Below are 13935 nucleotides of genomic sequence, written 5' to 3' on the forward strand. Positions count from 1 at the left end.
TCACAGTATGGTAGGGGCGTAACATTTCCGTCACACGCTTGAGGTATTCGGCCAGTCACAACGCACTGGATAGCTGGCCAATCACAGCACACCTCGCTTTTCAGACCGATGAGCTTTGTAAAAATCAACACGTTTCAGAAAGGCGGGGCATAGAGGAGAAACAATAATGTACAGTATGTGGAAAATAATGTGTTTTTTGAACCTTAAACCGCTTGAACACATTTCATTATACCAAATACATAAAATAATGTTCTTTTTAGCAACATCAAATGACCCCTTTAAAGTCCTGGTCAGCAACAGCATTGCACACAGGATGCATTCTTCCTTTTAAATATATAGGCAGAGAACAACGTCTTAGAACAGTGCTCAAGGTTTTTAAAATATTTAATATAATAATAATAATAATAATTAAATGACAGTAAAAAACTAAAGTTCAGCTGCATTCTGATTCACAGGGTCCCTACACAGTGTTCACTGCTGCACATGATACCTATAACTATTTAAGTTCATTTCACTTAACAAAATATGTTAAATTGTAACACCTGGGATACAAAATTCACTTTTACATGTTGTTTGAACTGAAATGTGTCTTGGCAGTGTGTGTACACAACCACCCTTTAATGATAAAAATCTACCTAGTGTTTTTTTTAAATCCCCATTCCCCATAAATAATAACCCCTTTCTCAGATCAAGCCGTTTACAGATTCTTGGCAGAGTGACGTAGTTCTGCACAGGCCCCTCCCACAATTGTTGATTGACACTGGCATTGTATCATAGACCCGCCCTGAATGAGCTGTAAACAGTCTGCCATTATTTCAATGCCAGAGCAAGTGTAGTCAAGAACGTCTCCTCCGCTGAAGACACAGTGGATTACTTTTGTTTTTGAAGGGGATCACTAACGTGATCTACCTAAATGCTTCTATGTATTTACGCAAATCATTCGTGATCACCTACAGAAGAGTATAAAGTTTTTTTATGAATCTTTGCAAATCACCTTTCCTAATAATGTGCTAGTTAGCAAGTTCCGCGACGAATGCAGCTAAAGTTTACAGCCTCAGAGAACTGCTCGTCACCCCACGGAAGAGAGGGGTTGGGTGAGCAGAGCTCATTAGCATTTAAAGGGACATGCACCGAAATGGGTCGCTGTGAACAGAGCTGTTTTTGACAAGGTAAAAAGGGTGTTTTTTTCACTACCATTGAGAAATTTTAACCAAAGTATGTTATAGACGTTTCTTTAAGACCCTAAAGAATCATATCAACTTGTGGAAAATGGGCATCCGATGACCCCTTTAAGTATAAAAATTATAAAAAATAATTATAACTATAATTAAACTAAACTAAAATAAATTAAATAAAAATCTAATTAGGTTACAGGCAGGGGCGTAAACTTCGTTAAAATAGCGGTCGCGTCCGTTGTAGACATTACTATCCATCACAGTGTTGCCAAGACCGCAGTTTTCCTGTGGAATTGTGCTACTTTATCACTCTTGCTTGAAGCGACCCCAATAACGTGTATTTTAGCCCCCGGAACACAAAGTTTGGGCTAGTTTTGGGCTCAAAACGCAACATAGTGACTCGTCGAAGAATACATTGGCATTATCTGTATGAAAGAGAAAATAATCACTTCATTCAATGTTTAAGTTAATAAAATAGCCTTGAAAGCCTTACATACTGAAGTTCCACAACTATTGGCTTTGTTCTCTCTCACCGGACTTGTGTGTGTGTGTAGGTGATGTAAAAGAGGAAAGCAGCCATTTGGACCAAAGCACTGTGAGGCAAGGGAGGGGGAGACTCAAAATGTTTCTAAACTTAAAACGCATTTTAACGCATTACTACTTACACAATTATTTCAAGTATAAAACATTGTTATTTATAATACACGGCGTGTTTTTTAATCATATTTTTAGGGGGGGGGGGACAACCCCCGGGTTATGGTTACAGGTGAAACAGTTCTATTTCTGCATTTTCATTTAGCCTGGTGCTGTTTTTCTGAAGACCAGCATGGAAATCAACCAGCTGACTTGTCCATTCTTTTTTTTTTATACAAACAATGGTTAAAAAGGATGAAACTAATTTATTGATATCTTATTGTTTTGATGATGTTACCTCAGACTATTAATCAGTTTAACTCCCTCTCCCTCATCACATGAGGTTATGAAACTTTTTTACTCAATATACAGTACGTCTCAATAACAGAAAATCTAGTTTTTTTTTAATTTAATTCCAGCAGTTTTATCCATTTCATGACATGTTAAAATAAAGATTTTTGTTCAGTTTTTTGACTAAAATCTTGGTTCATCCCAGTTAATTTACCTGAAGTGATCTGCTCTGTTGATTGGTTTAGTGAGAATGTGCAGTGATAGGGAAACTGTGCTACGTTTTGTGAACTACCAAGTGAATAAAAGATCGAAATCTTTAATTTCTGTAAAAAAAAAAATAAAAATCAGGAACCCTCCATTTTCAGCCCTGCATCCACAGGATTATGTTGTAAACTCTGTATTAAATACAGCATAATTTTTGTTCAATGTTGCAGCACTGGAATCTCAGTGATCAATATATCCAATATATGAAAGTGACATGACATGCAGGCAAGTATGGTGTCTGATACTCAGAATTTGTGCTGTGCATTTATCCCATCCAAGTGCACACACACACACATCCGGAGCAGTGGGCAGCCATTTTTGCTGTTGGGGGTTCAGTGCCTTGCTCAAGGGCACCTCAGTCATGTTATTGAGAGAAGAGGGTGCTGTACATTCACCCCCCCTGCTGGAATTGTAGACTCGAACCCGCGGCCTTTGGTTTACAAGTCCGACTCTCTAACCCAGTGGTCGCCAACCCGTCGATCGCGATCGACTGGTAGATCTTTATCACTGTCTCAGTAGATCCCGACAAAAACAGTAAAAAGTACAAAAATGCATTACATTTATGGGGTTAATGTATCACTGAAGGGTACTGTCTTGAGAAAAGTTTCGATGGCAATGGCATTTTCTTCTCCTCCGTATAAAGCGCAACTCTGCTTTGTTTACAGCGGTAAACAAGGAAACGCTATGCGGTCAGTTCATAAGCAGTGTTGCCAAGTGTTAACACATAAGCAGTGTTTTCCCGCGGAATTTGGCTACTTAACACTGTTGCCGCGGGTTGTTGTTCATGTCTGCGGGTTGAAGCGACCCCAATAACGTGATATTTAGTCCGCCTAAAAAGGTTGGTGACCACTGCTCTAACCATTAGGCCACAACTGCCCCATAACACCCATCCTCTTTCACATCAGCATTGATTAAAGTAATTCTGAAAATGTGGAGACTTACATTTAGCATAGAGGCAGTCCATCATTGACTGGACAACATCTAATTTGGCCTTAATAGAAAAGTTGATAAAGTTGGTATCAACAAGGATGTAATATGGAGGTCCAAGCTGGGTGTTGTATTGAAAGAACATACAAGATGGGTATTTTGCTCTGAAAGAAAGATAACGCACAAAATTATTATTGGAGGTCCAAGCTGGGGGTTGTATTGAAAGAACATACAAGATGGGTACTTTGCTCTGAAAGAAAGACAGGTTGAGGCATAAATTATTATATATAATTAATGCAAACACATGCATACAAAGACTCAAAAGTATTACTCAACATATTACTAGTGCTGTCAAACGATTAATCACATCCAAAATAAAAGTTTGTTTACATAATGTGTGTGTACTGTGTATATTTATTATGTATATATAAATGCACACACATACAGTATATATTTTGAAAATATTTACATGTATTTACATGTATATATTTATATTAATATCATTTATATTATATATACATTTATTTAATATACAAACATAACATTTTTCTGAAATATATACATGCATGTGTGTGTATTTATTAGTGCTGGGCAACGATTACCTTTTTTTAATCGCGATTAATCTCATTATTTTTTTCTGCGATTAATCGCATTGTTATGCACAAAATTCAATAATGAATTCAAAAGTTGTGTATTGTGCACTTTTTTCATTTAAAAGTACTGCTATATGAACAAAAGTGCAATAACATTTGGTTTGCAAACACTTTAAACAAATAAGGTACTTTTTTACAGCAGTATTCTTTTTACATAGTAGCAGTTAAAATATTTCTTGTAAATCTCAACTTAAACATTAATGTAATCAAATTAAATATAAAACCAAAGCTATTTGCCACTGCCAGGGCATTAACGTTTTTATAGAAAATACTTTATAGTTTGTTATAGAAAAACAAGTTATGCTCAAAGTCCAGAGCCTCGATCATAACATTATAATAGGCACCTTCCGAGTAGAAACCTGCACTATCACGGGACCCGCAGCACCCAACGCAACAGGGTGCGGCACGGGACAACACTTGATGGGTGAGTGCAGGTGCGGGCGGGTAGGGACTCGTGTGTGCGGTGATGCGGGAGAATCCTTAAGGATGTACTCACACTAGGCAATCTTAACCGTGCCCGAGCACGTTTGACCCCAAAGCCTGGTTCTTTTGACTAGTGTGATCGCTCCGTGCTGCACTCGGGCGCGGTTCGTTTAGCCATTCCTGGCTCAGTTGGAAGAGGTGGGCCAGAGCCCGGTTCAGTTGGGCTCGGGAATGGTACGCATGTAGTGTGAGCGCTAACCGCGCAGGAGCTCCGAACTTCTGATACCTGCAGCATGATTGCGTTAACTTTTCTGAGCGGCAAAAGTGATAGATCTGTAAAGCAATATATTGTGAGAAGGCCATGTTACCCAAACGACTCAAAATAATAAACCACAAAGTTAACAAAAAGATGCACTCCACTGTGCTGGCAATGCCGAGCGAGAGCGCTTCCCTGCTGCTTTCATGTGCTATCAGAAACGTCCTATTTCCCACTTATGAAGTGTGATTACGAGCACGTTGCATTCTTTTCGGTTAAAAATATCAGTGAACAGTGGTTTGTGAATGTTGATGCTTAGCCTAAATAATTTTATTGGGAGCGTTCATGTGAGCGCTGCTGCAGTCTAGGCCCAACCCAAATGCTCTCATTGGTTGAGACCGGTTGAGACGCGTGATGACGCCCATCCCAAGCCAGTACTGATCAACATCCTACCCTCATGTGACTTTCAAAATAATAATAATAAAAAAAAAAACGTGTTAATGCGTGATAAAATAATTGTCTGCATTAATTAAGTAATGCTTTAACGCGATAACACGTTAACTTGCCCAGCCCTGGGGCCTCATGTATAAAACTTTCCGTAGATTTCATCCTAAAAATGTACGTACGCACAAAAGCTAGTTACGCCAGAACCTGCGCAAAAATCCTTTTATAAATCCCTGTCAGCAGAAGATTGTGCAGAGATGATACATGCATCTCCTCCCCAAAAATCACTATATGAAGCTTGCAACGCCTAGTTTTACTATGCATAACCTAATTTGCATATCATTTCCATGCATATTCCCATCCACGTGACACCATGTTTAACACCGTCAAAGGTACAAGACATTAGGAAAATATGACATGCGGACTAAAATGCAATTTGTACGGTACAATACATTGCTAAAAAATCATTCACTGTCCTTGTCTTGTTTTCGAATAAATATATCAAAATTAATGTAAAAACTAAATTGTATAAAATACTTCTCAGAGAATCTTTTTAGAATAGAGTGGATCTCTTTCTTTTCCACTGGCCAAAGCAGTATATAATTGTTTTAAACAAATTAAATGTTTTAGGATATTTAAATAGGCTATAGTTGAATCAGAAATACGATGCGTGTAAATAAGTGTACATAATTGTCTGACGCGGCGTCACTGACAAAATATTATAAAAAAAGAAACGTGCAAATCTTATCGTTTGCTTCAGATTCTATCCTTCAATCACAATGCTATTTTCATAATGTTCTGAATGTTCGCGAAATAAACATTGCAGCCTTGGTTGTGCAGTAGGCTAATATATTCGGACCCATTTAAACTAGCCAGAGGACCGTTCGACCACCGAATCCAGCAGTCTGCCACAATATCAAAGTAAGTGCGCATCGTTGATGTTCTTGCTAAAAAAATTAGATCTGCAGATTAAAGAAACATTACTGTGTGCCTAGCACTCCTCGCTGCCATTAAAACAGCATGCAACAAGAAAAGTGATTAAAAAAAAAGCGCATCCACTACAAATATGTGTAAATATCTAAATTCATAAGTTTTTGTTTAACTTTTGAACAATGACTTTATGTAATGTCAATGCTTAACTCCATTAATGAGCGGAATATTTTATTTTGGATGCGATTAATCATGATTAATCATTTGACAGCACTACATATTACTATAATTATCACTACAGAAGTTTGTGCACTGAAATGTGAAATTCATTTTCTGTGATGACGTGTGTGATGTTCGACTAGGCCTGACAGAAGTTATAAGTTGGATTTTTGATATTCTGATGTAAAAATCTTCTAAAGTGATAATTTACCTAAGAAGACTTGGTAATACCACTGGTACAGCTTGTACAGTTGTACAGATTACTTCTTTTTGGTGGATGAAACTTATGGAAAACATTGACTTTCATTGTATGGACAAAAACAGCCAATTAATTCAAATTAGGGGTTCTATGGATCATAGTTGTTCTGTGATCTGTACGGACCAGCCCCACCGTTTGGCACGGATGTGATTCGTGGATTAGTTGCAAAGTTTAACCGTCATAGACTGATGCACATGCACTTCTAAGTTTTGACAATTAAACATTGAAGCATTTTTAAACAATTAAAGAAGCGAAGAGAACACAATTTGGTACTCGCATGCTGTTTTCTGCGCACACACTAGCGTGTTTCAGAAAGTGCAAGAACACAGAATTAAGTTTTCTGTTGCGTCTTCTCGCACTTGAATAGACACATACCTACAAATTTATCTCAGAATACATGTTTCAGCAAGTTTTTGTTTAACAAGCTGTTGTTGGTCCCATTTTATTACTGATTGTTCTGTTATTATTAATAATGTTTGAACTTTATTAGGTTGGTAGTATTTGCTGTGGTATCAAAGAAGTACTTAAGTAATAAATAGAACACAAAGTTACATTTTTGCATAATATGAATTGATCTGTGAGTTTTATGGTCCATTGAGCACCTAATTCAAATATCTTTGGTATTTCACACAGAGAGAGAGAGAGAGCGAGAGAGCGAGAGAGGGAGAGAAAATCCAATGAGTTTGGAATGTTGTGAAGGTGAGTAAATGATGACAGAATTATCATTGTGGGGTGAAATACTGCTTTAGAATATTTATATGATAAATAATTAATGGTAAATTTTGACAAGTATGGACAAAAAAAAAAAAAAGACCATTTGTCTGCAAATATCTTGTTTTATTAAAAATTTGTGTCATGTCTAATTTGAAGTCTATCCAAGAAGAGTAAGGACATTAGAAGAACAGGTGTTCCAATTGAAAATTTGGAAAATGTACATTTGTCATAAATTGTTTGGATGTATCTAGTGATCTATTTGCATTACTGGACAGTAGTGTTGTCATGGTACCAGAATTTCAGTAGATGAAACTAATACAGTAAATTTCGGTACTATAGCAAAACTATTGTGACTATTTTACATTTATTTTTTAATTAAACTTTTTTAAATTAAAAAAATTACATATTTTAATTGTTTAATTAAAAAAATATATATAATGAGTCAATTATTCATGGTATTAAGTAGTAAACAATAAGTAAACAATATGTTAAAACATTAGCATGGAGCCTTAAAATATTGTTCAATTATGTAAACATTGCATTAAAAAGATCAACACATAATGCACAGTTCTATTTTGATAGATATTTTTCCTTCACTCTCGAAACTTTGCAGTGTGTAAATTGCAGCATGAAAAAATATATTTTTAGTCAAATTATAAATGGGTTAGCCTACATAGAGAATCCAAGCAAAGAGCACTCCCTTTATAATCAATGAAGCTAATATCACTTCAGTTCACCCGCTATAGACTTTCCCCCTTTTTCAGTGGCATTTGTTTCTGAAGTATTTTTTGCAATTCATTTTTTTCCATAGGGATTTTTAAAAAAGTATTTTTTAAAGCTCTTTAAGCCATGAACCAAGACAAACAGCCTCAAGGTGAAACACAACATTACAAACTTTTATTTGAAGCAAAAAAGTATAGTATATGAAAATCTGACAAAAAGACATGTACAAGACTGTTGGCCTATATCTAACGGTTTTGGTGAAAGAAAAAAAACTCCCACGAAGTATTGTGAATGACAATCGAATTAAAAACGATGGAGAAATATAAAATTATTTAGAGCTCATTTGGTGTGCTTTGTTCGCTGTGACTCAAACTGAAATTTTTGATGCTCTTCACAGAGTGCTCACACAAATACAGTAAAGACTAAAAGCTGCTGCCTATTAGCGGGTACTGGATCGATCCACTACTCTCTATTACAGATTTTGCATAAAGACTGGTATGGTTACATTTTTAAAATTTAAGTATCGACTTGGTACTGAAGTACGGGTACTTTTGGCAAAACTACTGGACAGTATATAAAAATAATTTTTAAGTTTAATTTTATTTTATTTGAAATAATATTTGTATGGTACAGCTAAATACTAATTTTAAATTAAGTTTAAACTATTTTGTTTTACATGTTGGGATTGAATTTACCATGACATCAGTATACTCAAAATTCTTTATTAAATGGAACATGGAGTGGCCACTACTTAGAGCTTTGAAGTTCTGTATGGTTGTATTATTTTTGTTAATACGTGTGCCTCTGGGAATCATTGATTACCTTTTTAAAGTCCCATATCCAAACTTTTCACTAAAAGCTATTCTATTTTTGGAGAAAATATTAGAATAGATATAATCAAACTGTATACTGTGAGTCAATGTTGATATATCATGCCATTCAAATAAGCATATTGCAATTTCTGCAAAATAATCAGCATGTATCAATAGATGCAAAGTAACACACACAATCAAAAATATAGAATTCAAACTTACACTTCTTGTTCTTTAATGACTGAGGGATCTTCTTTCTTCTTCTTTTGTGTTTTTGCCCTGTCCTGTTCTTTTCTGGACAAAAAAAAGGGGGGCAAAAAAGCAAGGTTATGAGATGCTACTTTTTACAGACTGTGCACACTGTACCAAATTGAGATCTTTTCACTGCTTATTGCGCAAGAATGCTTAAAAACAATGAAAAATCTAAACTAAATGTCTACTTTTTTTATTGTGTCTACCATTATATCGCCCAACCTTACTTATTTGTTTATGGAATGTTGCAGCGTTTCTTATGATGAACTGTAAACTCGGTGCAGATAAATCCTGACCTCCAGGATGATGGTGATCAACAAGAGAACCGCACAAAGAACCTTTGTCACTAACGTCACATAGTAGTGAAAAACATGCTTGTATGATAAAAGATGCATTTAAACATGGCAGAGATTAATTTGGGCCTCAATTACCATGTCAGGTCCTAACAGAGTGGTTGTACTGTTTAATGCGTACTGTTTAATATAAGTACATTACAATTATGTGCATATTTATATTTCTTAACAGTTTGTCATAACCATAAGCAGTGGCGGCATTTCACAAAATCATAGGTTATGGCAGTGGTGTAAATCGGGGGGGGTTACAGTTTTGATATAAAAAAAATCCCACTGCACATCACTAAGCACTGAAGTATAGGGGGAAATAAAGATAGAAAAGGATTTTTTATTTTTATTTCAATAATTAAACACTGCATCGTCAGAGTATTGTGGCTTTATCAGACACTTAAAGGGGTCATATGATGTTGCTAAAAAGAACATTATTTTGTGTAATTGGTGTAATGAAATGTGTTTATGCGGTTTAAGTTTCAAAAAACACATTATTTTCCACATACTGTACATTAGTTTCTCCTCTATGCCCCGCCTTTCTGAAACGCATAGATTTTTTACAAAGCTCATCGGTCTGAAAAGCGAGGTGTGCTCTGATTGGCCAGCTATCCAGTGCATTGTGATTGGCCGAATACCTCAAGCGTGTGACGGATACCGAATACCTCAAGCGTGTGACGACAAAAACATTAAACCCATTATAAACGAGGCATTTGTTGCATCCAGTGGGGACATAATTACGGATTATAATGACTTATACTGTCTTTTTACGCGTTGCATCGCGCCGCGTAAACATAAAACCATGTCTGCATTTGTGATCAGAGAAATGACAAACAACAAGTGCTACTCTACACTGCTCAAAACTCGCGTTTGAATCGTCAGTGGCAAATTCTTTAAATATAAAAAACGTACTTACAGTCTGTGCGTCAGAACAGCCGGCATTGTAGTCTACTCTGCCAGGAAACAGTCCTCCATAAAATGTGCTGCACACATCTGAATATTTGGGTTGAAGTGTTCTGGAACAGTGTTGTAAAGACAACTTAACCACTGATTTCTAGTCGTGTCCTCTTTTGGAAGGCCAAACAAAGTATTTTCGCTTTCACAAAAAAACACACAGCGGGCTAGAGTGAGCGGAGGCTGACGGGCTTGAGAACGGCGCGGCCGGCGGGCTTGCGGCAACCACATGTGACGACCCCGGGCTGGTAGTTTCGCTTTCACAACGAAACACAGCGCCTTCACGACATGGCGGCAGCAACAATACTACAGCGAGAATAAAAGTTACGCCTTCTTTCTTTGCGTGAACATTTGGGCGGCGTTATGCAAATCTTCCCACATCGTGACGTAGACATGTGGGGGCGTGTTAGAACGAGCCGTTTTAGGTAGGCGTGGTTGACTCTTAAATTTATAAAGAATATCTCTTTGGATTTGAGACTTTAGTCTTTGCAACTTTACAGATCTTCTTTATGCACCAAGAGCTTGTAACACTCCAAAGAGAAAGGAAAAATTGAAATCGCATCATATGACCCCTTTAATGAAAATCAAGCTCAAATGGAGTTTTTGACCAGCGATGGCGGAGATCTGTGTTTTTGTCTTTAGAACAGCTGTATCTGAGGCAGCAAGAGCATCGCATTATAGCCTACGCTTTCATCAACTTTACAGGTTGTATAAAGTTTATTGTAGCTATATGGGCGCTTTAGTTTTTCTTGTTTAATGCATTTGGCCCAAATCTCATATATAAACGAAGCGCTATATGCACAGGATATTTAAAAAGTACAAAAGTATATTGGCTACAACTAGACGGCAAATGCTCTTCTCCGCTCTTCAAACACACAAAAAACATTAGCCTTTACAGACATAGTGTTTGAGTAAAGAAAACATTGTACTTTTTCAAACATCAGTTATTTATTTACCCTGGCATTGTGAACAAGCGGAGATCTGTCTCCTCCAGGCTGTGCACGGCGCTTTATTCTGTATGGAGGAGGGTGAAGTTACGAGGTTTCGCTGACAATTTGAGGATCCAATGGCGTTTAGTGACAAGCGCTTTTAAATGGTTTTCACTGGTTAAATATTTGTTAAACCCTCAAACACACGAGTAAGACCAATAGCACTGATTTAAAATAACATCAAAATATAAGAGAGATATGAAATTTTCCACAGGACTGGGCTAGGTTATGGTGACTGCCATACGGAAATGCCCCGACCATAAGAGAGTCGGGGTAAAAAAAAAGACCATGCTAGAGTGTCAAACAGATGGAGTGCAACAAGTAAATGATTATGATAATTTAGACTAAAATATGCATTTTCACGCATCATAAAATTGATGCCAGAAATGATATTTATAACAGTAAAGGTAAGGGGATCTTATAAAGAGTGCTTTACAATGAGGCCCAACAGGAAAAATAAATGGCAGTAACATGTTACTTTGCTCAGTGGACTAAATGTCTGTTCCTACAGTCTGCACTTTTCCGTATATTATTAGTTTTTAAACCTTTAAACATCCCTCAACCCCCCCCTTCCCTTTCAGCCCATGTTATAAAAAGTCAGGCACCATTTTATTATTATCTTCAAATCTTACCCCAAACTTCGGAATAGTAGTGTATCATGGTCTCTATAAAAGTTAAGCCGCAAAAGTTTTCAACATTGATATTAAAAGGAAAACGTTTCTTGAACACCAAATCAAATCAACCAAAATTGTGATTGGTAACGTTAGTCGAATTTGTAACGGTTTCATATTTAATTAGATTCTCTCTGTGACACGCTACTACCAATATTATCAACTTGTGAGAAGCATTTTAATCCATGCGTTGCTTATAAATAATATAATATAATATAATATAATATAATAATGATGATGATACTCACATCCTCTGATCCTTTAAACTGATCATTCTTTTCATGGTAGCATATTTTTTCTGTTTCTTCTGTTTTCCCTAATTCACACAAAGACAAGTTGTCATTCAACCAAAGAAGAAATAAAGCCATTGTGTACATTGTTAAACATTATTGAGATAAACACTTTATTTTACCATGACGGCTGAAAATGCTCGAGATTAGCACTCTAGCCCTCGTGTTTTACACCTTCTTCTTCTTCTTTAAATTTTATTGGCGGTTGGCAAACCAACTGAACGGTGCATTTACCGCCACCTACTGGACTGGAGTGTGGGCAGTACTTTGAAAGAAAGGACAAGGAGAGGAGAAGAAAAAAAACCAGCCCTTTATCATACAGTATTAAAAGTAGTTGAATATCTGGTATATGATATATTGTCTACATGATGTTTTCCCAGATTGAATACTAGATAGAGCAGATAAGCTGTCAGAAGCTATGATTACATTTTGGTTCTGTTTATTTCCTTCCAGCCACTGTAATGCCAATAAAATAGCTAAAAGCTCTACTGTGTATACCGATAAATGATCTGCTGTTCTTTTTTTTAACTGCTATTTCATAATGCGAAATGGAAAAAGCAGCCCCAGTACTCGTGTGTTACATTTTGCGACAAAGAGTCTTTTGACGTCAACATTATGCGACACATTCCACATTTGACTTATGCCGTCATTTCCTGCGTCATCTATGCTAGCGCTAGATCCTGCGGTCTTTCCGGTTCTCAATAAACATCCAACAAGGTAAATATCTAGAAGACAATACTGCAGATGTTGTCTAAATATGAATAGTAAAGTGTCGTACAGTACTTTTTAAGCTTATTGATTACTTTTAACTGCATTGTGGGTATTTCAGTACTGAGTGTTGTTTTTCTATGACATTGTGTGATTATTCTGCGTCGCATATGTTCTGTTTATGCCAGTGTGATTCAGTTCAAGATATGTAGGTTTGGATTGTTATTTAGATTAACATTTATTTAGATTAACATTTAACATTTTTCGGGGACTTTAGCTTTGTGTATTTTGCTTCACTAGTATGCACCGATGTAACAGATTTAATATTAAAGTATGTACTGATAACAGGACTTTAATGTTTAAAGACCTAAACGACATTATGGAAGAACTGCAGTAATTATTTAGCAGAGGTCTGTCACTCGGTGAAACTAAGGGTGCACGTGTACATCTCCATAGCGTAAGAATGGATGCGAAGATTTTATTGTAAAAAAAGTATTCATGTGAAAGTATATTTTTTTTCCACAGTATGATATGTTGCAGCATTTTGCTAAAATTATATATATATTGACTGATAGTGTAGTCTGATTATTCTTATAGATTGAAACAAATGTGCTTCAGCCAGGATAAAGAGTGTGAAAAGTGCTCTGAGTTGCTGCAGAAAACAAAAAAATTGAGCAACAACAAAAACATGTTGCTGGAGACAGGCTTATTATTGAAAATGCAAATTCATTCTCTGCCAGCAGGAGGCGCTATTAGAGTGATAAAACTAGCGGTTTCCCCAGTAATGGCTGTAATCAAAGCAGCTCCGCTCATGAAAGCTGCGCTATCAGATAAAAATGAAAATGTCATCGAAACTTTTCTGAAGACAATTCCCTTCAGAGATGCATTCATACAAAACACCTGCGCTGCGTTTTGATTTTGAAATGTGCAGCGCTCATGTTTATTCAACGAAATCAAACGCCACAAATAAATCAATGTATGGGAAACACTGGTAATGTATATCGAAA

At 36.4% G+C, this 13935-nt stretch overlaps 2 protein-coding genes across 7 annotated transcripts in view; one reads left to right on the top strand and one right to left on the bottom strand.

The window, feature by feature from the left end:
- Positions 1–12832, bottom strand: part of fcf1 (FCF1 rRNA-processing protein) — a 19491-nt gene extending 6659 nt beyond the window's left edge. Inside the window, exons 1-5 of one of the 2 annotated variants that reach the window (XM_016465513.1) lie at positions 12804–12832; positions 12343–12394; positions 12179–12246; positions 8946–9017; positions 3306–3454 (exon numbers count right to left, since the gene is read on the bottom strand). In XM_016465513.1, coding sequence (XP_016320999.1) covers positions 3306–3454; positions 8946–9017; positions 12179–12246; positions 12343–12345 — 292 coding nt within the window. In that variant the 5' untranslated portion in view covers positions 12346–12394; positions 12804–12832. Of the gene's footprint in view, positions 1–3305; positions 3455–8945; positions 9018–12178; positions 12247–12342; positions 12449–12803 lie in introns of those variants that run through there. The other variant, XM_016465512.1, reaches the window with a different exon arrangement.
- A 7-nt stretch (positions 12833–12839) lies between these two features.
- Positions 12840–13935, top strand: part of arel1 (apoptosis resistant E3 ubiquitin protein ligase 1) — a 96781-nt gene continuing 95685 nt past the window's right edge. For 4 of the 5 annotated variants that reach the window (XM_016465507.1, XM_016465510.1, XM_016465509.1 and 1 more), the window contains exon 1: positions 12840–12937. The gene's annotated coding sequence lies outside the window, so the exon portion shown is untranslated. The remainder of the gene's footprint in view (positions 12938–13935) is intronic. The other variant, XM_016465508.1, reaches the window with a different exon arrangement.

The sequence above is a fragment of the Sinocyclocheilus anshuiensis genome, unplaced genomic scaffold (assembly GCF_001515605.1).
Source record: "Sinocyclocheilus anshuiensis isolate Anshui unplaced genomic scaffold, SAMN03320099.WGS_v1.1 scaffold452, whole genome shotgun sequence".
Classification (NCBI taxonomy): Eukaryota; Metazoa; Chordata; class Actinopteri; order Cypriniformes; family Cyprinidae; genus Sinocyclocheilus; species Sinocyclocheilus anshuiensis.